Source organism: Orbicella faveolata, unplaced genomic scaffold, assembly GCF_042242905.1.
Source record: "Orbicella faveolata isolate gen_17 unplaced genomic scaffold, um_ofav_v1 contig_25, whole genome shotgun sequence".
NCBI classification, from domain to species: Eukaryota; Metazoa; Cnidaria; class Anthozoa; order Scleractinia; family Merulinidae; genus Orbicella; species Orbicella faveolata.
In genome coordinates, this window is record NW_028301553.1 from 30,840,308 (window position 1) to 30,866,738 (window position 26,431).

The window sequence follows — 26,431 nt, forward strand, 5'->3', positions numbered from 1 at the left end:
ACAGGGGCAATTTGCGAGGTTGCAAAGCTGTATCCTTCTCTTGGCGAAGCGGCCATTTTACTATAGTGTAAAGCTAGTTTATTTTTCTTATTTGCTCTCTAAAAATGACTCTATTTCACTTTGGAAACTGCGTAGCCTTAGCGTACTTTCCTTATTTTATTGTCTACAAATGCTCTGGGCTGTAAGTGTGAAGGTTGCGTTAATTTCTCAGCTGATTCAATTCAGTCAAGTCACATGCCCTCGCGTGTCAAACAGCAAATTTATTTGTTTTCTTTCTTTTTATTTCAGGTCTGAGTACAGTGCCTTTTGGAGATGTGTGAAAGCTGGGGCTGCGTATTTAGTGACTCAACTTTGTAAGGTAAAAGTCTCATGAAGAACTTTGTTCAAATTGCTTTCTTGTCACAAGACACTCGCAATCGATCACAGCTGTTTTCGGCAAATGGATATTTTATACATTACACGGTATTCAGGAACTTTTGAATATCTACAACACTCGATCAATCAATTTTTTTCAGTTGATAATGAGTGTTTACTTGTTCTTGGATCATTATTATTATTATTATTATTGTTATTATTTATTTATTTATTTATTTATTTATTTACTTATTTTAGGTACTTAAGCTTTATATAAGCTTATCTTTTCATACATGCATGCACAGGCCATGCATGTACAAACATGATGTCACAGATATTTGTCTTTATACATACTGTAATTCATGATTCAGACTTGAAGTAAAACTACCCAAAACTGGACCTGTGGGCATTTTAGATAACTTTTGCATGATTTTTAAATGATTGTGACAAAGTTGTGATGTTGAAATTCAATTGTGATGAACCGTATTGACAAGTTTCTTTTAGACTGAAATGGAACAAATTATCTTCCACTCCGAAAATCCATAGATACATCAGCTTTACTACAGAAGTAAGTTTGTTTCTGAGGAAATGAAATCACTGAAAATTATAGCTTCTTTATGTTGGTGATGGGAGAGAAAGTGCTGAATTATATAGACCTTGAGGAATTTCACAAAGCCTTGTATCATGTTCAAGATCTTTTGATATATGCACAATGTATGCATAGATAAGAAAGAATTGTACAGTTTTAGTGAAAGCTTGTTGGAATAACTGTTTTATATATGTATTTATGATTTATTTAATTATTTTTTCAGATGTTGGTGTTAGCAACATTTTTTCCCACTTCAGATGTTTCTCCAGGCTATATGGACTTTATAGGGGTAGGTTCTGGCATTTCAAAATAATCTTTACTTTAACAAAAAAAAATCATTGGATTCCACACTGATGGTAGTCAAACTCTGCCAAAGACCTTTGTATGTAGTGCAGATTACTTTCTGACTAATGCATTTCCACCTGTTTTGACACACAGAGGGTGATGGTCAGAAATTATGAAAAGGAACTGATATTGAGTACATGTATGTTAAAGTAAATAGGTACAAGTAGCATTGCTCTGATGAAGGACTGTTGTTCAAAAAGTCAGATTTTCAAACTTACTATGATGATTAAGTTACAAAATTAAGAGTGGTTTTCAATTGAGTGTCATAAATTCAAAACCGAATGAATTTCTTACCAATTAGACTACTTAGCCAGTCTCAAACCGTAGTAAAACCAAAACCGACACTCAATTAGCGTAGTGTTCACTTCCCTTCTGATGAGGCACAACAATTTCTTTAGAAAATATCTAGTTTATAGTAATGACTTTGCAGTTAAATATTTAGCTTTACTAGTAAGACAAGGTCTATAACTACTTTCATGTGTCTTTGTCTTTTAGGAGTTTCTCAGATCCACAGTAGACTTAGCTGATCTTGTTGGCCTTCATTTAGTCATGACTAAAATTGCTGGCAAGGGTGAACTGAAGGTTTTAGTTGCTGGAGTTGGTAAGAAATCACATACTATCCATTCTCTTTAACTCTGTTGCAACTAGCAAACAAACAAGAAAGAATTTTGTCAAACTCTTCATAGATAAATCAATTAAAACTTGTTTTTTTTTCTCCTATTTTAGGGTGGGCTACAGCAGAGCTTATCATGACCCGTCTTGTTCCTCTGTGGGTTGGAGCTAGAGGTGTTGAGTTTGACTGGAAATACATACAGATGAGTTTTGATGCTAATGTTAGCCTTGTAAGTGACAGTCATTTGTAACAGGGGCAAATCTTCTGTGAAACTTTGGGTGGATATTTTTTTCTGTCTTTTTCGTAAGGATAAATCTGTGACTAAACATTGGACCTTTTTGTCAATGTTATGCCATATTGACAATTTTTGTATTTTTCATAAACAAAAAACCACCTCCATAGATAAATTAATTTTTGCTATGCTGAATTTAAGGTAAATATGCAACGTTTTTGTAAGAATCTTTTGCAAATTCACGAAAATATGGGACCCCAACCTTTGCAAACTTTTACAAAGAAATGTATGCCAGGGGCAATGCTCAACTTAGGTTACTTTCCAGATCAGTTTTGCACTGTGAAGTGCTGATTTTGAAGTGGGAGGAAAACTGAAAAACCCAGAGAAGATTCCTTAGAGCAAGACATGAAACAAATATTCAATCCACATATAGGCTAGAAATGAAACTGTGCTACATTGATGGAAGGCTCTAAAAGCCTTTATCAACTTTTTCTGTCATCTTACATGTACATGTACTTTACATCTGAATATGGCTGAGCACTGACATTGTGTTTTCTGTATGTTTCAGGTTCAGCATATCTCTACAGCAGCCTTAGTTTGGCTGTGGAGCAGGACTGACCTGCAGAAATCCTTCTTACCAATAGTCATGGTCTTCATGGCTGTGACTTGCTACCGACCCCTCCTTATCGAGTAAGTACTAAAAAAAACTGTTTGGAACAGCAGATATTGTGTAACTTCTTGACTGCTCTACATGTATGAGAAGCTTTGTATAATATTTACTGGTTGATTTGTGTTGAAAAGGAAAAAATGTTGAAATCCAGTTGCCCAGTGGGCCTTTACATTTCAGTTTTTAGTTGCCCCCACTAAAATATTACTTGCCCAATAGGTGTACAAAGTTAATTCCTTATCAACTAACAATACTGCTGAGGCTCGTTTCACTTGCCCCCCAGACCACCAAACTTGCCCAAGAGCAAAATTTACTTGCCCCAAGCAATTGGACCTGGGTTTTTTCTTGCTCTGATTCTGTTATTAATGTACATGAAATTCAATGTACAATGATCACAAAAATGATTACCATGATGGTTTATTTTCAATTTACTTATTTCACATGTATGCAGTTCATGTAAATTGTAATCATTTTATGGACTATACAGCCAAACTATGTTACTCCCAACTAGTATCTTTCATTTTGAATTAAGAAATTTAACCATTGTTTAAGCTGAAGGGGCTTTGAACTACAATATTGTACATGTATTATGTGTGGTGTAAGTTCTTGTGGGGTGGAGTTGGGGGTGGGGTAAATGTGCTTGTTGGTAGTCTTACAGCTTCAAATACTCAGCTGCTGTTTTTGTTCTGTTTTGCAGAGTTTTGAGCCATGTCTTGGGTATTCAGTCTTGGAGCTTGCTGCTGTTAAAAACCACCATTACTTCCTGCATTGGACTAGTTGCTCTTCAGCTGTATCTGACATTAACCACTGGCAAACAGGCCAGGACTTAAGGAAGAGACCTTGCGCTTGTTATTTATGCAACTTTGAATTGTCAGAAAAGCAGTTTAGGAACAATATTGTAACATCAATCTATGAAGCCTATGGTTATCATACTGAAAAGGCTGGCTTGAATTTTCAACAGTTGTTCGGAAGTGAAAGCTTCTTGTTTATGGCCAAACTCCTTGAAAAGCAATTGCACTTTTCGATACTGTAAGGTGTAGGTCTTGAAATGTCGTTGAAATTTAAATTAAAGTCCTTGAATAAAATCAATATCTGTGAATTGCATACATAATCCTCATAAGATATTGGCAGTGAAAGGTCAGTTCATTCTACATGTACAGTGCTTTCAATACGATTTGCAGTAGGGGACTACTCTGATACAGTACCCATCAGAGAGCAATACTAAAGGTGCACAACAACTTCCTCTAGGGTGCCAATTTTATATGTAACTGTTCATATTATAACTGGCAATTCACAATAGAATATCCATTGTACCTCTAGCTGGTACCTATTTATACACCTGGGTAGAGAGAGGCACTGTGAGAGTGAAGTTTTTTTGCCCAAGAACTCAATGTTATGACCCTGGCCAAGGCTTAATCCAAAGTGTGCCACCATGTCCTCTAAATATGTAGCTACAATGTCATCCCATACATGCAGGCACATGACTCCTCTCGCCCGAGACTCAGTCATGGAGAAAATGTGTTTGATTCATTGCCCCACTTCCAAGTTTTTGGTGTTCCCAAGTCAAATATGCTTCATATAGTATTACATGTTCAAGTCCAGAGTTCCAGATACTTTTTCAACGCAGTTTGTCGATGAGGAATTCCAACAGATAAATTCCCACTGTTCTCACCAAATCAATATAAATTTTCGATTAATTTGCTGGGTCATGCAACTGACCTCATCAGGTCTTTGACCTGAGACCTTTCACTTCTCTGGAACAGAGCAAGTCACCCTCGTAATCACCTCTTTTATCCATATGGTCCCTTGATGTTCGTGTATATACAGACAAACACTTGTCTGACCCTAAGAGAAAAGTCCAGCTGCCTTCATCTGGTGCTAAAGTTTAAACGAAAATCAGCAAACAACAATCATGAAACTGCTACATGTACATTTATGAACAATGAACACTGAACATTAGCATTCCCAATTTGTGATTTGTGTATCTTTCTCTAACAAGGAAGAATGAAAAATCATTTGGCAACTAAGAGGATGGTTTAATTTTAACTAAGTTTGGCTGCCCATAAGTGCCATGGAATAAGTACATTTAGCAACAAATTATGGAAGCAGGCTGACGTTGTCGTTGACAATGTTGCATGTAATAATTTTTCTAGGACTGACACAGACACAGAAATTCAGTTAACTCTCCATGCCATGTTTGCCTATGACTGTCAGATCTTTCGCTTTCTAAAGAGCTGCAGTTGCTGAATTCATATTAGAGGTGGAAAACTGTCTTGGACTGAAAACTTGTCTTCAAATGGAAAACTTGTGTGGCATGAATCCAGTAAAGGATGGGTTTCCCTTTTTTCAACGAGAAAACAGGACGGAAAACTCATCTTAGACAGAAGACTCACTTAAATTCATACTTGGCATGAAAATCATGACAAGTTTCAGTCGTGATTTTAAGGTGGGTTACCCTCATTAAATTCATATTAGACTGTATCCTGTCAAAAGGAATTCCATCCGTGACTAGTTTCTCTAGTTTAAAATATCAATACGGCTAGTGATGCACACACTTGGGAATATTTAACAGGAAAAGTAAAGTACTTTAATAAGACCCAGCCTGTGGTTTGCACTAACATTAACTTTCACATTTTCACAATTCACAAGTTTGCAGATGTCAAACTACATGTATGTTAACATAAAAATACACCCACCAATTTCCATGGCTATGAATTGTATACCATATAGGGGTTGTTGTAAGAACTTCACTGATGCAACTCCCACATGTAATTATAACCTGAATAGAGCAGTTTTCATTTGAGTGTCAAAAGGTAATTGGTTTTGTATCACCATGTTACACGATTGGCTTAAGAAATGTATGCCATTTTTTCATCCAATCTTGCATATTTCTGGTGCTTCGTGTCACCTACATGTAATTATTTTGAGTTTTGATTGGTTCACTGGATTTTCTGTGTCCTTTGTGATTTGGCTAGAGTGATTACTTTGGTTCTGGTTTCAAAACACTCAATTGAAAACCACTCTAATACATATATTTCATAATACATCAACAATACATCAGCATTGTTTGAAATATAGATTTATTCCAAGAAATGAGAGTGATATAAAAAAAGCCCCATTTTCTTACAACTAGTAACACACTGCAAGTCACAATCCAATTTTTTTCCTGTAATGTTTTGAGCCCAACAAATTCGTTTAATCCGTCATAAGTCAAATGTAAATCCAAATATAGTCCTTTTGATCAAAGGCTTGCTCCTGTCGTTAAGAAGATCACGTGGTCCTTCTTCATTTGGTGACAAAGTCAAACTTGGGAAATTCCTCCAGATTTCCTTCTCCAAACCGCTTTTGTATCTGCTGCTTTTCCACCTCGACTCTAGCCTTCTTCTCGGGCGTAAAATCGACTAATTCTCCACCTGAGGCTTGGCTTTTCTTCTTGTACTCTTGCAATTTCTCCACGAATAATTTCTGTATGGGGTCAGAGGTCTTGTCTTTCGCTAAAACAGCTGCCATACCGATGCTTCTTCTACAAGTGGCCATGAATGAACCGGTTGTCGGCGAAACAAGACGTGAAAAACGAAAAACTGCCGCCATATTCATGCACCAAAACCAGCTCTGATATTCAAAATGGCGGACAATCGCTGTGTATTGCGTGGTCTCGTTTTGAAGAGAAGGCAATATCAGTTTAGTCTCCAGTCTTTTTACACGTGATAGAAATCTCGGTCAACATGGCGGACTCAGCGAAAGTTGTGAAAGTCGGCTCGCGTAAAAGTCAGGTATGTGATTTGTCACGAAATTAACTTTTTTTTAATTGAATCGATTGTTGAGATTAAAAAAAAAAAAAACGTTTGTAAATGCCCCCGAACACCACGAAAGACTCTTCTGTCATCCATCTTAAAGCAAAGATTTTCTAATCCGACTGTTCTTGGTCTCGAGATCTTTCCAAATTCGATCCTCTAATTTGTTTTTGACTATTGGGAAGTTAATTACAAGTATAATTTAAGATCATTTATTCATCATGACAGTATATTAAGCTGTCAAACATTATTTTTGTTGTTGTTGATGTTGCAATGTCGATCGCGTCGTGTAGTGATCAAATAGTCAAACATTTTAACCCGGACATAGGGGCATTCATTTTTTTATCCGCACCCCCACTATGGAAGGCAGATTCTGGCAGCCTAGTTTTTTTTGTTGTCAGCACCTTTAAAGTTTGCATCGGAGGAGTTGTTGGCTCCTTTGAAAAAATCTCCCAACAGCCGAAGCTTCAGTGCCAGAGATTGTCCCCCATAGGGGTGGGGGGTGGGGGGGGCGGGGGGTGTTGCAGAAAAAAATGGAATGTATCTTTCGTGTACCATGGGCATTTGACTAGACTGACTAGTTCAAGGCCCCAGGGGCTCTAGAAGGTGCGAATTTGACCAGACGATGATTCGGACACTTGAGTTAGAATGTCATTAACAATTCATTTTATATTTCAAGATTCTTGGTGTAGTTTGATAGCCAGCTCTATAAGCTTTAATTTGATATAGGGGTTTAGGTATCTGCAGTTAAAACTGGATGCGCTACATCGCTTGGATGTGAGGCACCTCTAAAGATATACAGTAGCCTTAAGGTTGATTTCCAGTGAGTCTCCATTTTGTGACTCAATAGAAAAATTAGGGATCTGGGCTACTAAATTTGAAAGTAAACAGGGTTGTTGTTTTTGGGACGTTTTCAGTATATTATACTACACAGGCCACTGTATCAACTAATAGCTGAATGATACACTCTATGTCACTTTGAGGGGGTTTTTCGATTAGTTTGTAAGCCCTGGTGTCATTGGCTGGAGTGTTTCCCTATTAAATAACTACTATACTGGTAATCATTATTTGAAATAAATTTGAAAAATGAATAACATTGTTAATTAATGTAGACATTTTGTTTCATGACTTAATTAAATTGGCCTTAATTTGTTTCATTTTAAACAGCTTGCACTCATTCAAACTAATGTAATTATAGAAGAACTAAAGAGGGTTTGTTCTGATGCATCATTTGAAATTGGTAAGTACTAAATTGTTAGCTGTAATCCACCCTGTTACAATATCACTTTTTAATTATTTGAGTTTTTAATCAAATATGGAAATTCTCATCACAAGTGCAAACTAAAATAACATGACTGTACATACTGTACATGACTGTCCTGGCCTCGTCCCATTTCTCTTTGAAAATGATTTATTAATAAAATGAATTACTACAGGAATGGTTTTTATATAACTATATCATAAGTCTCTAGAGGTATTTCAGGGATTGTTTCTTTAGTGAGCATATAATATTATAAGTACAGTACTTAGTAAGTGTCTGCATAGTCTGTTCAACACAAAGTTTGAGCTCACACCTGTGTCTTACCTGTGAACTGAATAATGAATCATACCATGTGAAATTACTTGTCATGAGCTATTAATATGCACCTTTTTAGATGTAGGTCTATTAAAGTTAAGATCCTGTTTGCTTCCAAAGATTTTATAGACCACAAGCTGAGTTATACAACTAAAGGCAACATGTCTGATCTAGATGTTGTTTCTTTTTAGTGTCAATGTCTACTGTAGGGGATAACATTTTGGATAAAGCATTACCTAAAGTGAGTAATAAAATGTTGAATACCTTACACCTATGGTAATGTATTAATAATAATTGTGTGATTGACACACTCAGGTTATTAGTGATTAAAGTCTGACCTGATTGTTAGGAAGTAATATCTGCCAAGTTACTCAGAATCAATGTCAGTTATAAGAGATAATAATTGTGTAAACATGTTTTTTTGTAAATCTACAGATAGGAGAAAAAAGTGTTTTCACAAAGGAATTAGAAGTTGCTCTAGCTAATAAAAGGTTTGTGTCATTATGATAGTCAAAATTTATCAACTGAAATTTCTTACTTAATATGTGATTAGTAAATATTATGTTAATTAACAAATAATTGTGGTAGAATTTACACATGTAATAATTGTATGTATTATTTATTAGTATTTTTTCTAATTGTTTGCCATATTTAAACAAAAATGCTATGAATAAATTTTAATTATTATCAAATTTTATTTATTAAATAAATATTATTTTTTGTTTTTAATTGTGGGAAGTAATTTTCGCCCATTTTTCAAATATTAATTAAGAATCAACTGTGTAAAATGTTTTCAATGTTTTCTTTGTTTTATTGTTTAGTGTACATTTTGTGGTTCACTCACTAAAGGATCTTCCATCCACTCTACCACCTGGCATGCTGATAGGAGCTGTCTTCAGGTAAATGATTTTAACTTGAAAGAAAGACCATAAAACTAGGACTAGTATTAACTTTCATTGTAAAATGTACAGTTGTACAAGCTGCCTTGGGCCCAGGTACAAACATATGCAGTCTTTCCTTAGAAGCAGGACACATAAGAAAACTTAATTGCCTCTATGACTAGAAAGAAATAGAGAGGAAAGAACCACAATCTGTTTGGCAACACAATTTTTTTTTTATGACAATGAGTAGTTGTCACAAGGGATCTCACTATGGTGGTCTAAAAAATTTTGCAGAGACGAGTTGTCCTGTGTATCTCTCAAATGTATTAATATGTTGGTTTAGGCTATGTGGAGTGGTTTAAAAACTCTGCACAGTTAATTTGAGGATGTGCTGTTAAACATTTTTCTGTTTGGTCATTTTAGGGGACCTGAGAATTCTTGAATTTGTTAGGAATTTTTTGTCCATTCCGGAAAAACCTTAGCAGCTGTTGCCTTTCTGAGAATCAAAGCTGGCATTTTTATCGAGTGCATCCAAAAGTTCAAGGTGACAACTCAATCAACAAAATCAAAGGGTATTAAATGCCTTTAGTAACTGCTATGAATTGACAATTTACTGAATGATATGATCTGTTGGGTGCTCTTGACCTTTGGGTTCTGTTTGTTGATATGGGATTTCTTTATTTATTTAGACGAGACAGTCCCTATGACGTGGCTGTTTTTCATCCAAAGCACAAAGGTTCTACTCTTGCTTCATTACCTGAAGGAAGGTGAGTATCTGTCATTTTTTTTAGTCTCTGTTTTAAAATTCAATTTGAAATGATATTCACTTGCTACTTATTGTGTGATATTTTTTATTATAAAATATGTGAGATACTATGCAGACTCTCATTGGTCGATAGGTGTGTAAACACAGTTGTTATGTTTAAAGATTACTAGTAAGAGTACTTTTTCCTTGTTTACATAGCCTCATCTAAACACTTTGGGGAACTGGGATGATTCTCAAAAGTTATGTAAACCTGGGACTGCATCTCGGGTTTGCATATAGTCTCTAATTCTCTGAACCCATCTTCTGTTAAGATAAGGCTGAGTAAACACGGAAAAAGTGGTGTACTGCTTAGTTAAATTATTAAAAAGTTAATCCTTTTTTGTAACCTGATCTTTCTTTTTCAGTGTGATTGGAACAAGTTCACTGAGACGCAGTGCACAGCTAAAAAGAGCTTTCCCACATTTGATCATAGAAGATGTTGTATCCTCCATGTTAAATAAAATGTATTAAAAGGAGAAAACGTTCTACCACATTTCCCAGATTTTAATGCACTGTAAGGTTGACTATCATTGCTGAACTTTCATTCTGAGGACATTGCAATAGTGATACATGTAGTACGAGACGTGATCAGCCCCAGTGGATGTATGCATGTTTTCAGACATTCGTGTGAAACACATTCAAATGATCTTTTCCGACTGAGCAAGTGACTTTTGGACCAAGCACTTCACACAGATTAAAACACGCACGCACAGATCAAAACACGCACGTGCAGATTAAAACACGCATGCACAATTCAAAACACGCATTGCTCTTAAAACACACACGCACAGATCAAAACAGCCACACGCAGATTAAAACACGCTCACACAGATCAAAACAGCCACACGCAGATTAAAACACGCACGTACAAAGTAAAACACGAGAGCACAGATTACAACAGCCTCGCGCAAATTCTGTAAAACACGCACGCATTGCAGACCTGTACAGATCGCAAGTGTGGTTTGTTGTGGCTTGTGCCTGTTGTCCTTAACAGCTTATTTCTCGTGATCAGCGCGGAAATCTGAACACAAGGCTAAACAAGCTTGACGCAGGTGATAAGTATGATGCTCTCATTCTGGCAGCGGCTGGAATGGAGCGCATGGGCTGGGCTGAACGTATTGAGCAGGTAAGAGATGGATTGCTTTTTTCTCTTTACCTAGTCTTAACTACTTCACTTACACGTAACTACGAAATACTTTATAAGAATGTAGAATCTGATATCTTAAGAAAAACGTCGCAAAATTATCAGTGAGAGTAGAATTATTCGCATCTTCTTCAGTTATGTTTTCGTTGCGTTGGCGGAATCAAGAGATCGTCATGTTGAGGGCGAGAGATGACTGACACTTCAGGCTACTCTTGTCGGGATAGGATGATCAACTTAATGTTTTTGGAAAGATAGACACTGACAATAGACGATGTCGTGATGGAAAGTTTTGAGAAGAAGAAATGAATCAGTCACAGTCAGTGCACGGTGGAACCTGAGTAATCTAATCATGACCAACAAGAGGCCACAGATATATTACCGTATTAATGAGGAGAACGAATTAATTAAAGTGTACCCTGGGTAAACGAGGTTTTATTTTTCTTTCTCGCGAGCTAAAAAAAGACCCTCTTTAACCCAAGATATAATTATGGGGGCTCTTAAGTAATAATGAGACTAACTGAAGTTTTCTTCTAGCTAAAAGTAAGAGACAGTGAAAACGAGATGGCCACATAAACAAATTAACAAGTGGTCGTAAGTCGCAAGGCGAGGTTTTACTACTTACAGTGAAGGCCAAGTGACAATCGTAGTTCTTTTTCCGAAATTTTTACTAATTTAATTTTCAATTGTTGCTTTGTTTTTCTTGCAAGGTTCTTGGTGCTGATGAATGCTTGTACGCTGTAGGACAGGTTGGCAAAAATAAATTGTGATAATTATATGTTTTTTAACGATACGTTTGTTAATCTCTTTACCTCGTAAGTGCACTGTAGTGCACTGTAGTGTATATGGAGACAAGACGTGTGTATAGGTTGTCATGTAATTATGAGACTGTCTCTTGTTTTAGGGAGCTCTAGCAGTTGAAGTCAATCTTGACGACAGTCAAACCATTGAATTGGTGTCCAAACTGATAGATAATCACACAAGTTTGTGTTGTGCGGCCGAAAGAAACTTCTTAAGAACCTTGGTGAGGAGTTAGTTAATGATAGCCAAAGTGTCTCTCTGTGTTGTAACAAGACAAGACCAAATTTAAACAACTATGAGTAAGTTCTTATCTCTGCGCATTGGTTCCCCTGCAATTCTGAACATAGCGGCCCATCTGGTCAGCACTTATCTCTGGTTTCTGTAGTATGAAAGTACCAAGAATATTTCTACTCCCCCCTGGATGGGATGCTAGTCCATCGCAGGGTTACCCTCAGCATTAAATTCACGGAAACCCATTTATACACCTCAGTGAAAACGGGCACTATTAGTAAGGTGTCCCACCCAAGAACAAAACGGCAATGTCCCCGGCCAGTGCTCACACCCGGACCGCTTGATCCTGAATGCAGCGTGCTAACCACTAGGTCACCGCGCCTCCCTCAAGCAAAGATTAACAAGTACCGTAACGTAAGGTAACGTAACGTAACGTACCGCTTTCATTAGGTTTTAAAACTATTTTCTGCAATCTCTTTGGACTCTGCTGTTTGACATATTGCCAAGCCAACCTGATCCAAGTGGGTTAGAGTTTATTCACTGACTTCGTGGAACAAAACTGCATAAGTGATCTTGTTACCAGGGGACGAGCAACTAGGCTGTTTACAGCCTCTCACTTCTTCAACGCACACGAAAGAAACAGCGAGCGAGAAGGGACGTGGAGTCGAGCAAAGCGAGCCAAAGAATGGGTCCCCACCCTACCCCGTCAAGTCTTCTGTTTTGCGCTGGTACGCATCCAGTTCTCACGCGATTCCATCTGTACATTCAGTGATCGAATAAAAATACGGGAAAATAGAGGGCTATGAACAGTCTAACGAACAACTTGCATAGATTATTAATACATGGTACACTTTTTTACATAGGAAGGAGGATGTAGCGTTCCCATTGGAGTAACGTCTAGCCTGGATGGCAATCAGGTGTGTCATGCAGTTATTAAGTTAAAGTTTACTTTTTAATGAAGCGCAGGGCCTGGTCTCAATTTAATGCGGTAGACAAAGTGTTTTGCTCTCCTACCTATCGTTGAATGGGATGCTAGTCTACACAGACAGTTCATTTTACTTGGCTGACGAAATATTATAATTACCGGTAATATTCCCTTGGAAATATCCATTTAGAAGCAAGTCGAGAAAACAAGAGACAGGACTGGGGACGAAAGTTGTCTCCCCAGGCCCCTTCCCAGTTCTTTGCTTCTCCTTCCCGGAATTAACGTAAGCTCTGTTCGTCAGCCTCCTTTTTTGGAGATGAGTTGCTAGAGACGAGGACTGGGGTGAGCTTTCTTTTTTCTTTTTTAGTTAACCATTACAGGTGCTGTGTTTAGCTTGGACGGAAAAGAGTGCCTCAAGGCCACTGTATCTGGAACCCTTCCGGAGCCCGTTGTCCAAGGTGGTAGCTGCCCTCATGCCGTGCTAACCCAGTCCAGCATTTATGTCCCAGATGGATTGCGTGACTCTCTTGTCGCAGCTGAGAAATTAGGAGAGCAGTTAGCGCGAGCTTTGATCGCCAAAGGAGCCGTTGAAGTGCTGCGTAAAGCTAGAGAAGAAAAGGATCTCGCACAGCAGTGAAGAAATCCTGCTTAAACTGACAATGCTTGTTAGGATACCTAAATCTTAAAATTCCAGCGAGTCTGCAAGACACTTTTGCTCGTCACGCAATCTCTCCTTGCGTTGGTAACGAGCCAAACATCTAATTTTTCCCTACAATATCGAATGCACAATCCGTCACACAGGTAATGAGATTCAATAAAATCCTCCACCTGGTCACAGAGGCCCGTCTTGTCATTTCTGCTCTTTTGACAGTGAGTTGACCCTGCGACATTTGGAAAATGTGGGCCTTGAACATAGTATACTGCTTGTGGTCGGCTCTTTCTCTTGGAGTCCAGCGAACGTTAATCCTTGCTCACGCGAAGGAAAAAAAAGGCGCTATTGGGCCTCCTCGTCCTGTACCCAGTCTATTAACAATTCAGGGTGCGCAAGCTTTTTATAACAATTATTTCTGGCATAATTAAAAAAAGTTTCATGTTAATATATAGCTGTGCAGCGCTTTAATTGAATCAATGGGCCGCGGAGCAACTCGTGTACTCAACACGAACCTGCAGTGTTCGTTGATCAGCGGTTCAATGCATGGATCTTCGTGGCTTCACGTAAGATTTTGTTTGAAGACATAAGTAAGTTATTGCAGTGATAAAATTACCGACATAGGCCACGTCATCGAGCGAGTGAATTTCCGAATGTTGCTGTGGTCGTAAACAACATTTGTTTATTATCATTAAAGGCTAGTATATTTCCTACCTACAACTCACACCTAAAATCGTCGATATTCAAAAATCGTCAAATATATTTTTTTTATGAAAATTCAATTAAATTAGAAGATCGTCTACCTGTAATGATCACAAGTTAAATTAATAATTTGTGGCACGTCAAACTTGTTCACCCCTAACATGACTGAAAATTTTCAGTTTAACAATTGTGTCATTTCAATTTTGAGATGCATAACTAGTTGTAATAGTCTTACTCAAAAATATATTAACTTATCTGACGTCGAATTTACTGCAATAATAGCATTGCGTAATGAAGAAATTCATATAAAAATATAATCAGTTATTGACGCCCTGTCCACACCACGCCGGGGGAATTTGATAACGGAGGCATCACTCTGAAAACGCATCAAATGTTTGCCGTAGAAAGTACGCCGCAGAAATTTGAAAACGCAACAATCATCGGTCGTGTTGGAATTGTGTTTGCAGAAACCTCGGGTAGGGAAATCACCTGATTCTCGAGACACCATCGTTTTCGAAAAGCTCCGTTTTCAAAATGTTGTCGGTCCGCACGAAAACGAAAAGCCGGCGTTTTCAAATTCCTCGGGTTGAAGAGCGCTTTCGAAAAGTTCCGTTTTCCTGATGGATCAGTGTGGACCTTAGGTCTAACCGTAGAAACAAATTTCTTCGGCGTACTAGTGTAGACGGGGTCTAAAAAAGCTATCAATAAGTCAACAGCCAGTGCGCGAAGTAAGTTATAAACACAAGTTTTTTTCTTCTCTAGAAACGGCTGTCTTAACTGACATAATCTGTGCTTGTTATCACTGTCACACGCGCAGCGACAGCAGTTACTAACCTGAACATCTCGCATAAAAATGTGACAATCGATAATTATGACCCCTAAAAAAGCTCCATTGAGCTCTAAATAGGCTCAGTTAACTATTAACTCTATTGTCTGTGGAGGTGTTATACTGAACAGCTGCTCAATGACTGTTTACGATTGGTTAACAAAGCTCGGACGTTCACGTGCAACAAGTTTTAACCAATCATAGCAAAGAAATGTCTTTCACTAATCAGGTGCAAACGTTAGACAGAGTACGTGTCGGCTTTGCACGAATTTTCCCGCGCTTGCCACACGTGCTGGCCAAAACTCGCCATGTGATTGGCTTATCAAATACTTATTCCCGTTCCTCGTGATTCGTTCTGTGAAGAAGTCAAAACTGTATTTTACATCTTCCTTTGCTTGTACAACAATCATTAACAGGTTGCGCTAAAACGGCTTTGTTGCTTTCCAAATTAAATGGCTACTTTTAAGTTTGATGGGGACGAGAACGTTAATTAATGGTATAATACCAGATGTTAGCAGCGCTTCAGACTCCAATGCCCGACAGAAATTCGGGAGTAAAACGAAATGGGTGACAAAACTAGAAGAAAGTCTTCTCACCCGTTTCGGCTTTCAATGAAATTATCTTCTATTGATTCTCCGACTATAAATGTGTGTGACTCTGTTACGGGACAGCTCGCTATTAGCGCCTTTTCTGCAGCTGATCTGGAGTGCTTTACAACAGAGCGGTATAAACGCTAGTTTCGAGCTTTAATTTATAATAGTTCTAAAATCTGACCCATGGTCAAAGTTCCTCTTTCTTGCTCGTCTCTTCTTGTTTTCCATCTGGAGCTGTTTCCGTTGAATTCGCCGGCTCTTTCAGCTCAACTTTTCCCGCCAGAATGTCTTCAACCCACTGCTGAAGATGGCGTAGTTTAGTTTCCTTGCCTTTCTTCTCGAACCAAGAACTCTTGCTCTGGTTAAAAAAAGATCGAGTTTGGTAACCCAACATTGTCTCTTGCTTTTTATTTTTTTTATTTTATTTTACATATACACGTATATTACAGCTACATCTCCCATATGACTTTCAGCCATAACCTCCTGAGGATATTGGGCCGTAAATCTCCCATATGTGATCACTGAAAAATTTTGCTGGGTCCAAAAATTACCAAGTTCTACAGAATTCTTCCCTTTAAAGAAGAATTAAGAAAATTACTTGACTTGGAATGTCGGTTTTTCTCTCTCACTAAAAACATGGTAGGATTCCCAGCAACATAGCAGAAACAAAAACAAAATTGAAAGGTACTTTTTTTTACAGGATTTAATTTCTAAATGAAATAATAATAATAATAATAATAATAATAATAATAATATTATTATTATTATTATTATTTTAAATTTGTTTGTGTTTACGGGCAGTACTGCTACTTAACGCGGATAATTCAAAAGGGTTTGATTTCACGCTTGGCATTTTTAGCTCTCTCGCTGTTATTCAAAAATTAAGCGAACAGTAATTTAGGATACATAATCTAAAAGCCTCTGCGCAAAATCGGCGCTCTCGCGGAGCGCGAGCACGAGCGCGAGCACGAGCACGAAGCTCGCACTCGTGGTCGCGCTCGGCGCTCGTGTATCGCGTTTTGCGCTCCCGCCTGTCCCACCTGTCCAGAAAGTGGTTTTAAAAGACAGTACAGCCTTTCTTCTACAGATTGTTTAGTTTGACAAATGACTGGGAAAAATGAAAGAAAATTTTTTTACTTACGAGTTTTGGCTCGATGACCCCTATGACTGGAGAGTTAACATCAATATTATAAGACTTCTGCCAGTAATCACGCATCTGGAAAATAAGTGAAAAGATGCAGAGATCAATTTTAAATAGGCTAGTCCGCCCTGGCTTATTACAGGGCTGTTTTTATGGACACAGAGAATACATGGACAACGTAGCAAGCTGATTAGCGAAAATGTTTGACTGATTCGAGTTTGAGTGAGCAAAGAAATCAAAAATCGAAAATCACGTCGGAATATCTAGACGAGAAGGATTTTCTTCACACAGTTTCTTTTCGCGTTTTTCTCAGAGGACTTTTTTTTTATCGAGTCCTGATTTCTTCCGTGATTTCATTTAGATTAAGTTTTCACCTTTAAATGAAGTCCCTGGAAAAGTGTTTACCTTTGATAACATTCGGTGAAACTTTGTGATAAATTACCCGAAGTTAGTCAACCCGAAACTTATTAACCAATCAGACTATCACACACGATCGCTCACGAGCACGCCAAAGCTATGTCGTCGGCTTGTCGTTACACACATCATATTGCTAGGAACTAGCAGTTTTCTTTGCAACCGTTATTTGTATAGTCACGCAACGCTTTTCATACTGCCGGTAACTAACTGGTGGGAGAGCGTTGCGTGACTTCCCTCTGTTCCCAGTTCCCGTCGCTACCAATTTTCAAGGGAAAAGCCTAGGAACCAGTCGAGGTTGGTGACGCCCGAAAATAATAGTCTCGGAGTTAAGCAACAAAAGATTTATTTAAGCACAAGGTCACAATAAAACTGTCCTATATCTCTATCACATGCAACGTACCGTAGGGAAAGGATCTGGGTCGACCCACAAGAAGTTCAATTTCTTGTTGTCGCCATAACGCCGGGCAAGAGACTTCACCAATGAGAAGAATTGCGCACCGTCTAGTAACAGGAAGAAATGAAAAGAAAAGCTGATTTTATTTGTCCTAATACAAAACAAATCAATGTATGTAGGCTGCTCTAGATTTTCTTTCGCGTTACAAATGTCTTCAGGCCTCGAGCAGACTATCAACACATCCGACGGCTACGTATGGGCAGACCTGATGAACTGCGGTCGTTTCGCCCGGAAGTCAGTTCGCTCGAATCCAGTTCGTGGCCGATGGATCAAAAAAGAACAAGAACTAGGCATGTTTTGTGCAATTTTGTTGCATTATACCCACAATGTTGTCTTTTTTGTTCGTTTACTTTAAGAAAGAAAAGTTAACACATCTCTCTTTGAACTTTCAGTCCGGGCGAACTGACATCGGACGAACTGGCTGACGGGCGAAACGACCTGATTCCCAAAGTTCTCTCTTTCCCGCTCTTCTCTGTCCAGTAGAGATATAGTTAACATTTCTCTTTTGGGTTTGCCCAGCCTCGCTGTTCTCCTTCTGGCTCTTGAGCGTATCTAAACCTTTCTTTCTTTCTTCTAAAACATTCCTTACCTACCCGTATCTTTCGGTTTTGCGTCGTGCACATTTTTGCGCCAAATAGATCACGCTTACATCGTTAAAAAAGTTTGAAACATGATAACGTACCGTTTGTATCTAGCCTCACAAATGCCGTTACCAGATAACCTTCCACCTTAGTCGACTAAAATGAAAACATAGATTAATTAACCAAGAATCTCGACCCAGTCTAGCCTGAAAGCCTGGAAGCCTGGAATGGCTGGGAAGAAATTTACAAATGCGTCTCTGACCTTCAATAACTGATTTAAACTGTACAAGCGAATTCTCTGATGATACGCTGAGCTGAGCAGTGTTTAAACGCTTTTCCAAACACCCCGAAATTCGTCAAAAAATACCCCGCTGAGCGAAGTATTTTTAACTCCCCTCTCTTTGTTTAGAAATGCGGTAATACACGGTCTCTCGTTTTTGATATAATACATACCAGGCTTAAAGGGATGGAACCACGTTAAAAAGCGTGCCATAGAAATGTTTTCAATTTTCTGTATTTCACAAGAAGTTTGAACTCCTAGCGATGTGGAATTTGGCGTTAAATGCCGCTGAATATAAATGTAACGATCGCATAAAGATTTCAGCCATCGACACTTCTTGAGAGATAAATTTTGTTAGGTCCACTTACTTACCCAAGTGTCATGAATATCTTCAAGCCTAATCTTGGTCAAAATGCTTCTGTTTATATTCAAAAAGAAAAAAAAAATGTGAAAAAATATCAATAACTTTTACTACACTCCAAATATTCTTACTGTGCCTTTCAATAACAAGTGGACTCTAAAATTCAAAGCTCAACCGACAAATGCGTTTTTAGCTACCTTCAATCAAATGTTCGACGGTTCCTTCCAGCTTCCGACTACTGCCGAACGCGCGGTAATCAAATCGTCGAGCACAATTCAGACAACGAAACAGTGCTCGGCAGTAGTCGGAAGCTGGAAGGAATTAAACCTAAATTTTTCAAGTTCATCGTTTGTAATCTGATTTCAATCTTCTCCAATCTTAACCATCCTTGTTCCTTTATGGTTTATTATTATCTCTTTGGTGTTTTCCTATCTTCGTCAACTTTTATTTTCAGGCTTCCTTCAATTTAAAAGCTGTAATTTTGTACGTAGCCAAAATAATAACAAAAATAATAACAAAAAAAAAAAAAAAAAAAAAAAAACGTAACTAAGCTCCGTTAAGTGTTGAAGAGTATTTAAGTAGCTGTAGATCTGACTAGTTCAGTTCTTCGTTACTCACATAAGAATGATATCAACAAAGCAATTGAATTAATATTCAGCAAAATAAATTGACATCCTTGAAATATGTGGCATTAAAATCGAGTAAATTACAAAATTCAAAATTCGTTATTTACTTTAACTACTCACTTTTTGTTGTTTGCGATAAAGTTGTTGATATTTTCCTCCGTTATGGCCTAAAATAAGACAATTGACAAGTCTTAGAAAGAACGTTACAGAATTAAAGAACCTGTGACACTCTTTTGTACATGTGCGGAGAATTTTCGACTCGAGCTCACAAAATTCCAAGGTTGACTTAAGTGGCGAAAATCGTTCTTTATGATCTTGCGAGGATTGTAAAAGTTACTGTGACGGTATTCAAGAAATTATTTGTCATTTGTGCAGGGTTTTCACGACATTGCTTTCAAAACTTTTTTGTGCAAAGATCGTAGAGGAATTTGATATTTTTGAGGGAAGCTATACGAAGGAGCAAGTTTTACACTTGTAAAGGAGCGAAGGAGGGACAATGAGGTTTCCACAGACAACGGTTTATCCAAAAGCCGCACAAGAAAATTGCAAATCATCATGGCCAACGCTAGTCTCTTCCGCAGCCGTTTTCTGAGACGTCACGCAACGCTTCCCCAAAGAGAGGAACTTAACGTTGCGTGACATCGAAAAAAAAACGGCTGCAGAGGAGATTGGGCCAGGGCTTGCAGCATTAATATTGTTGCTCCTTATTGACTCAAGCTTGAAAATAAAAGCGTTCCAAGAAAATAAAACAGTGACCACAGCTGGTCAGCAACTGGAGTACAACCTACTGACCATAGGCAGCCACACCCACCATACCAGATATAAAGAATAACACATCTACACACCTCATTTGTAGGAAAAAAGACAGGCTTCTCATAGGGCTTCAACAGTTGGATGCTTTTTGGCTTCTTGAATCTCAACGACTTGGCAAGCTAATGTAGATAAGAGAAAAACAATTTCAAAGGGATTCAATCTGCTAACTGTAACAAAAATCTTTACACAACATAGGCAGCAGTTTTAACTCTTATGCATTCTTTGTAATCATCTATCTATTATGAAAGGGAAAAATATCATGCAAGAGTTGCAATGCTGTTGGTGTAATTTAACCATGTATGTCTACCAATGTCATGTCAGCTTATGCATACTTCCTGAATCACATTCCACAAATAGACTAGATTTAACACTCATTCCTTTGGGGTGATCTGAATCAGGATCAGTGATCTAAGATCTCTCGGAACATGGTGCAGCAAAAGGAACCAATGAATCCATGACAAGAGTGGATTCATTGGTTCCTTTGATGTACCATGATCTGAGTGATCTTGGATCACTGATACTGATTGAGATCACCCCACAGGAATGTATGTTAAATGTAGTCCATGCAAAACTTAATGATACAAGGTACCTTTTTATCAAAGACTGCAAAGAATGGCAACAAGGGTTGGTACTGCTTGGCAGCATCCTCAAATGCCTTGATTTCTGACAGGGATATAACAAATAAAATAAAACAAATACAAGATCCCTCCAACTTGATTAGTTCCCAGTGTTTTACCCCCAGCCTCCCAATCGTGCCCCTCCCCAACTTCCTTACTCCACGTCAGCCTAATCAGACCACACCATCCCTACCTGGACTACTTGAAATTGCTGTCAGTGGCCTCTTGAACTAATCACTACGCCACTGTTCCCCCCTGGTTATGTTTCTCGGAAGTGTAACTGTTTGCCAATGTTAGGACTAGAAATAAGCTCGCACATGTAATCTCTCTAGTTGGAAACATAACAAAATTCTTTTGCTTCAGCTATACCTGGGGAATCCTTTTCCAAATACGCTACTACTTTGCTGCCATCAACATCTTCAAACACAGTTTTCTGTTTCTTGCTTTCTATAAGGGTGACAGGAGATTCAAACATCTGCAAAAGACAAAAAAAAAAAAAAATAGACAAGTACAATTTAAACAGTTCTTTTTTTAGTCACCTTCTGACATTTTAAAATCTTTTAGTTCATAGTTTGTTATGCTAGATATTTTAAATAATCTGTGCAGTGGTCCGAGTAAATTTATAAAAATGCATTAATATTGTTAATTTAAGGCCACTTGCTGTTGTGCTATAATGTAAGATTTCATTTAATATAGAAATTATGTATAATGGTATGAATGCATATTAATTTTATTGATTTATAATATAATGCACACAACATCATGATAAGTTTTATTTTTATTCATATGTGCAAACAAGTTAGCTAAACTACAAAACAAAAGACTTCTCAGTCATGCAACACTAACTTGCATCATCATATTGTAACCTCGTCTCAATTTGAGTGTTACAGTAAGCATTATGCAGTATTTGACAATTAACAATTAGACCCGTAGCCCTAGCGGGCTACGGGTCAATAGCCCATGAGACGAAGCCGAATAGGCTATTGACCCGTGGCCCTTGAGGGCGAAGGGTCTAATTGTTTTAGTATCACCCAACTAGTCGGACAGAAATGGTAATAATAAAGTTAGCAAATGCAAGTTGAAGAAATATTTATTTGGGAATAAAATGAAAGAAAGCGTCACGCTCAATGACGCCAATTTCGCTACTCGATGACTATTACTAATAGTCCCTTAGTAGCGTAGCCAATCAAAATGCAGGATTTGCATTAGTCCACTAGTTGGGTGATACTAATAATTATTATTGTATTTGCCAAAACTGACCTTGTGTAAATATCCCACAAGAATGTCAGCAGACCTGTTCAAAGGTATATTAAGTGAGCATGAAACTCTGCATGGATTGGGAGTATCTGTCACTGCATACTATGCCGGTCTTACTTTTAAATTAAAAAAAAATTGTCCTCTGAAAAGTGATAAACTACTAATATTTATTTATAAAATATTGTTCAATAATTATTTAATATTAATATTATTAAATGTCATTAAATTGCACGTTGCACAAACATGCAAGTAAAATGCTAACAATTATTGCAATTTACCTTCTACATCTTGAATCAATTTACAAGTAGCGGGCAGTAAAAATTTTCATGTTGTCATCTTGGACCAATTTGCCGTATTTTAAATAATTAAAAGAAATTATAATAATAAAATTAGCACCTGCATCAGAACTGCTAACAACAACAAGTCTAAAAAAAGCAATAAGGGCTAGACTTAACATTACATATTATTAACAATAATTAATCTACTCACCTGTGCCCAAAATATTCTATTCTCTTTCCTCTATGAAATATCATTATTGCACCAGAGTATTTTACACCTGTGATAATAATAAGCATCAATTAATGAATGTACATGTTGATGTACAAAGTGCAAGTGAGACCCTGAAAAAACAGGTCGATAACTTAATTATAAGAAATATTTTTGAGTGCAGTAACCACAAAGTCTAATTCATTAGATATCTTAGAGTTCATTCACTGTCAATTCATTAACAATTTAAAAGTCAAAAAATTCTCAGATTGAGGTCATTGAATCCTCTTGGTTACTCCGCATATTGTGATCTGATTCGTACCACTCATCCCGTGCTCGCTTTTGAAACGTTTTTCCTGGGGTTTTGGGAAGAATCTAAATAAAGGTAGCAAGAGCTTCATCCTCTTTGTGCAGCTGTGGAGGGGCCTGCATACATTATTGTATGACTCAATTTAGTTTTAAATGGAAATGTGTTACAAATTGGCCATCAATGCATGAAGCAACGTGATAAGGTAATGACTGGCCATGCTTTATTTCTATTATCTTTAATTAAATTATACAAATTTAAGAATTAACAAAGTAACATCAACTGTCAAAATAACTGATAACTACTGACATTCCATTATAATGTTTATAAACATTTAGGGTGCTGAGACTGCACAGTACAGACTAGAAATCATCTTAAAGGGGATACCCACCCATGTTTTGAGCCAATTCCATGCTATCAGCTACATTTACAATGCCAACCGTCACACCCTGTGGTTGAAGGACTCGAGCTACGATCTGTTAAGAGATAATGTACAGGAAATCAAAAGTAAATTAAACAACGGAGGTAATTAAGGTGGACTGATTTTTAGTGTGCTAGACACCGGATTAAGTGCTCTCGAGGTATTATTATGTGGTTAGTGTGTTCTCAGGGGGAGACAATTAGGGGTAAGGGGAGCGAGGGGGGCTTGGCCAAAAATTTTCTTGTATTTTCTGAAAAAAAAAATTGACGCACTGTCTTTGAAGCTGAATTTTTCATCCAGTTTGAACGGTGGGGGAGGGGGGTGGGGGGTAGTGGGGTGCTAAGACTTAACAAAAGGAAAGATGATGTCAGTAGCTTTATCAGCATAGAAACTAGCATGATTTTTTCATTATTATTTTTTATCCATCTAAGCTAAGACCTTCCTGATTTTGGCTGGTTTTACAGGCAAAAAATAAATTGTAGGCTTATATTACATGTATTCTCAATTCTATACTATTGACCACTGCCTCCCAAAAAAATGCTGAAAATCAACAGTGTGAGTTTCTACAGTATCTCCCCTCTTGATGTTTACCCTGCAAAAGTGGTTTGTACATGTTTGAAACATTCAAACCCCCCCCCCCCCTCACACTTGCTATAAATGAACACATTAAAATGACTTGTGGCTTTCACATTTTGTACACTTATCCAAAATTCATTCATAAGTCAGACCATTTTGAGACAGACAGTATTAATCAAAGTTGTGTCTCTGTAAAATAAAATCTGTTATCTGATAAAAATGATATTTTATACAGTTATGCACTAATTAATGAAAGAATAAGAGAATATTGTCAAACTTGTTGCTTGAATTCTGATCAAAACTTTACGTTTTGGGCTCTCAGAAAGCTTAAATTGATGGGATTTTTCACTGGTGATAGACACGAACCAATTATCTGATATTACTAAGAATCAAGATACATGTAGTTGTGCAAGTTTAAATCTCCATTTTCAAGCACTTACAGTTTGTAAAAATTCTTCTTCTTAATTTTTTTTTGTGACCAGTACATTTTACTTTTCTAATACATTTCCCTAAAATTTTAGGCTAAGATTCGCACAGATTAATTTTATGATCAGTTGTAAAATATTTATTTCAAAAGTTCCCTGAATGTACGTCTTGGCACATTGTTTACAGATGACATCAAAATAAGGCTATTGGCAGGTATCAGAATGAATTTTACAGTTTTTAACCTGTTTATTGTGTGATCTGAAAATAATCAGTATAACTAAATAAGGATTAGGTATGACAGAAATAAGAGAAAAACAAATGTAACAATTTTGATACCTCAAAGGTGATAAAAAACCTCATTTAATTTGCAAATTAAATGCAAAATATTTTGAAAGCAGAAGAGAATATTTTTATCTACACAGTCCATTTATTATTAAAAAGCAATTTACACCATCAATTAGCACGGGCTAATTAATTATTGATACCTTTTAGCCAACAAAATCTTTGTGGAAGTACAATTTTCAAAATTTCTCACCGCTGATTAGTATAACTTCTAAAAAGGTTTTTCTTTGTTCAGTTGTCTGGAACCCTTTCATGAGGTTTAAAGTTCTAGGATCAGCTTGCCTTTAACGTCGAAAATTCTGTTTTAGCCGTATCGTCTTCGGAATTATTAACGCAAGAAAATTTGAGACGAAAATAATTAACATGAAAGTGAAAACAAACCCGCAGAAAAACCGAACGAGTTATCTTGCAGATAAGCTAATTCACAAAATTCGCTTCTCTTCGAGAAACTTTAAGACAGATTACATTTTCTCCATCAACTTTACAAAGAAGATGTACACCAAAAAAATATCCAATGTAATATTTCAAAGCCATTAGGGCAAAGAGGATAATCTTTCACGTGAACATGGATCCACATTTTGCGGCCGCTGTCTGACCCCTTGTAGTATCGTAATGATGTGAGCTTGTCTAAGTACGCCTTACCTCGAGCATTTTTTCGTCCGTTTTCCATGATGTATCGGCCTCGGGATCTTTTTCATTGCTGGAGTAATAGAAGAGGACGACCATCATCCGGCTTGCTTTCAGAGTCTTGTTGAAGTGTTCTTTGGTGAGCTTCGCGACGCGTCGAATTCCATCATCTTTGAGATAGGGAGGAAGTTTATCTTCTTCCCTCTGTACCTCGTCAAATTCTTCATCCAGAGGGTAAACACCGCGAAAGTAAACAGCACAATGGACTAAGAGAAGGAAAACCTTCATTGCAAATCGCTCGACAGACGAAGTCCCATGCAAACAAGTCAATCGGTGTTGCTGTTTCTATAGGTATGCACACTACCACTCGCTGGGGAATCGACTGGACTCTAGGGCTCCCCAGTGAGGTGATAGCTGGCACGCAGGGTGTCACTAGTCTAATCATTTCCGGTCATAACACAAACTTCCGGCATACTTTTCAATTCAAGTGCAGGGATATCTTCGTCGTCTCCTGTCTTGTGCCCTCAAAAGACAACAAAATGACCTGGCTAAAACCTGGTGTACTGACGTAATCGGGGTTGCCCCGGGGCGAGGTTTCCGTCTCCTTTGTATGTGATATGGAGTGTCACAAGTGTCACACAACTTCTCTCAATTGCGTTACATGTACTTGACTTACCAGTAACACATTCACTAAAAAGCAAACTCAGATTTACATGCAAAATTTAAACGCTGTTTTGGACTAAAAGAGCGCACAGAGCTGTGCACTTTTGCTAATTCAGATCGATCAAGTAAACATGACAAATACCCTTGAAAAGTGTGGAAGAAAAAAAAAAGAGAACTTCTATTGGCTACAATGAACCAAAGACTTAAATTCCCATTTTCTCAATGTTTTTTTCGGTTTAGAGACATAAGTTTGCGAAAAGTAGAGAAAAGAGGGAGGGGAAAAAAAGAATATTTAAAGGGGGGCCACCAAGA

At 37.6% G+C, this 26,431-nt stretch overlaps 4 protein-coding genes across 4 annotated transcripts; 2 read left to right on the forward strand and 2 right to left on the reverse strand.

Moving 5' to 3' along the window:
- Positions 1 to 21: 21 nt before the first annotated feature.
- On the forward strand, positions 22 to 3,889 carry LOC110059273 (BOS complex subunit TMEM147-like). The gene is made up of 7 exons (XM_020765973.2): positions 22 to 181; positions 289 to 358; positions 1,167 to 1,232; positions 1,784 to 1,889; positions 2,015 to 2,130; positions 2,702 to 2,823; positions 3,498 to 3,889. The coding sequence occupies exons 1-7, from the start codon at positions 105 to 107 to the stop codon at positions 3,628 to 3,630; spliced, it is 690 nt and encodes a 229-aa protein (XP_020621632.1). The 5' UTR covers positions 22 to 104; the 3' UTR covers positions 3,631 to 3,889.
- Positions 3,890 to 5,863: 1,974 nt separating this feature from the next.
- On the reverse strand, positions 5,864 to 6,397 carry LOC149109852 (ATP synthase peripheral stalk subunit F6, mitochondrial-like). Its single transcript, XM_089294690.1, has one exon. It carries the CDS (start codon positions 6,395 to 6,397, stop codon positions 6,086 to 6,088), a length of 312 nt encoding a protein of 103 aa, XP_089150816.1. The 3' UTR covers positions 5,864 to 6,085.
- Positions 6,398 to 6,455: 58 nt separating this feature from the next.
- On the forward strand, positions 6,456 to 13,791 carry LOC110059270 (porphobilinogen deaminase-like). Its single transcript, XM_020765971.2, has 12 exons — positions 6,456 to 6,573; positions 7,762 to 7,834; positions 8,362 to 8,411; positions 8,606 to 8,661; positions 8,992 to 9,069; positions 9,741 to 9,818; positions 10,222 to 10,297; positions 10,869 to 10,982; positions 11,708 to 11,746; positions 11,902 to 12,021; positions 12,893 to 12,946; positions 13,322 to 13,791. Exons 1-12 carry the CDS (start codon positions 6,526 to 6,528, stop codon positions 13,589 to 13,591), a joined length of 1,056 nt encoding a protein of 351 aa, XP_020621630.1. The 5' UTR covers positions 6,456 to 6,525; the 3' UTR covers positions 13,592 to 13,791.
- A 472-nt stretch (positions 13,792 to 14,263) lies between these two features.
- Positions 14,264 to 25,857, reverse strand: LOC110059241 (calsequestrin-1-like). Its single transcript, XM_089294689.1, has 13 exons — positions 25,472 to 25,857; positions 23,456 to 23,540; positions 22,761 to 22,827; positions 22,275 to 22,308; positions 21,384 to 21,489; positions 20,987 to 21,060; positions 20,430 to 20,516; positions 19,705 to 19,751; positions 18,970 to 19,015; positions 18,419 to 18,473; positions 17,683 to 17,783; positions 16,866 to 16,940; positions 14,264 to 16,082 (listed from the first exon to the last, which is right to left on the reverse strand). Exons 1-13 carry the CDS (start codon positions 25,742 to 25,744, stop codon positions 15,912 to 15,914), a joined length of 1,221 nt encoding a protein of 406 aa, XP_089150815.1. The 5' UTR covers positions 25,745 to 25,857; the 3' UTR covers positions 14,264 to 15,911.
- Between the last annotated feature and the right edge of the window lie 574 nt (positions 25,858 to 26,431).

What these genes read in the sequence shown, in the direction of transcription:
- LOC110059270 (XM_020765971.2), top strand. Translation starts at nt 6,526, where the DNA reads ATGGCGGACTCAGCGAAAGTTGTGAAAGTCGGCTCGCGTAAAAGTCAG. An exon ending in CTGATAGGAGCTGTCTTCAG is followed by an intron (nt 9,070 to 9,740) that starts GTAAATGATTTT and finishes TTATTTATTTAG; the next exon opens with ACGAGACAGTCCCTATGACG. An exon ending in ATTTGATCATAGAAGATGTT is followed by an intron (nt 10,298 to 10,868) that starts GTATCCTCCATG and finishes TCTCGTGATCAG; the next exon opens with CGCGGAAATCTGAACACAAG.
- LOC149109852 (XM_089294690.1), bottom strand. Translation starts at nt 6,397, where the DNA reads ATGAATATGGCGGCAGTTTTTCGTTTTTCACGTCTTGTTTCGCCGACA.
- LOC110059241 (XM_089294689.1), bottom strand. Translation starts at nt 25,744, where the DNA reads ATGAAGGTTTTCCTTCTCTTAGTCCATTGTGCTGTTTACTTTCGCGGT. An exon ending in TTGTGGGATATTTACACAAG is followed by an intron (nt 21,490 to 22,274) that starts GTCAGTTTTGGC and finishes TGTCTTTTGCAG; the next exon opens with ATGTTTGAATCTCCTGTCAC. An exon ending in TCTTTTTTCCTACAAATGAG is followed by an intron (nt 19,752 to 20,429) that starts GTGTGTAGATGT and finishes GTCTTATTTTAG; the next exon opens with GCCATAACGGAGGAAAATAT.
- LOC110059273 (XM_020765973.2), top strand. Translation starts at nt 105, where the DNA reads ATGACTCTATTTCACTTTGGAAACTGCGTAGCCTTAGCGTACTTTCCT. An exon ending in GCTATATGGACTTTATAGGG is followed by an intron (nt 1,233 to 1,783) that starts GTAGGTTCTGGC and finishes TTTGTCTTTTAG; the next exon opens with GAGTTTCTCAGATCCACAGT. An exon ending in TACCGACCCCTCCTTATCGA is followed by an intron (nt 2,824 to 3,497) that starts GTAAGTACTAAA and finishes TCTGTTTTGCAG; the next exon opens with AGTTTTGAGCCATGTCTTGG.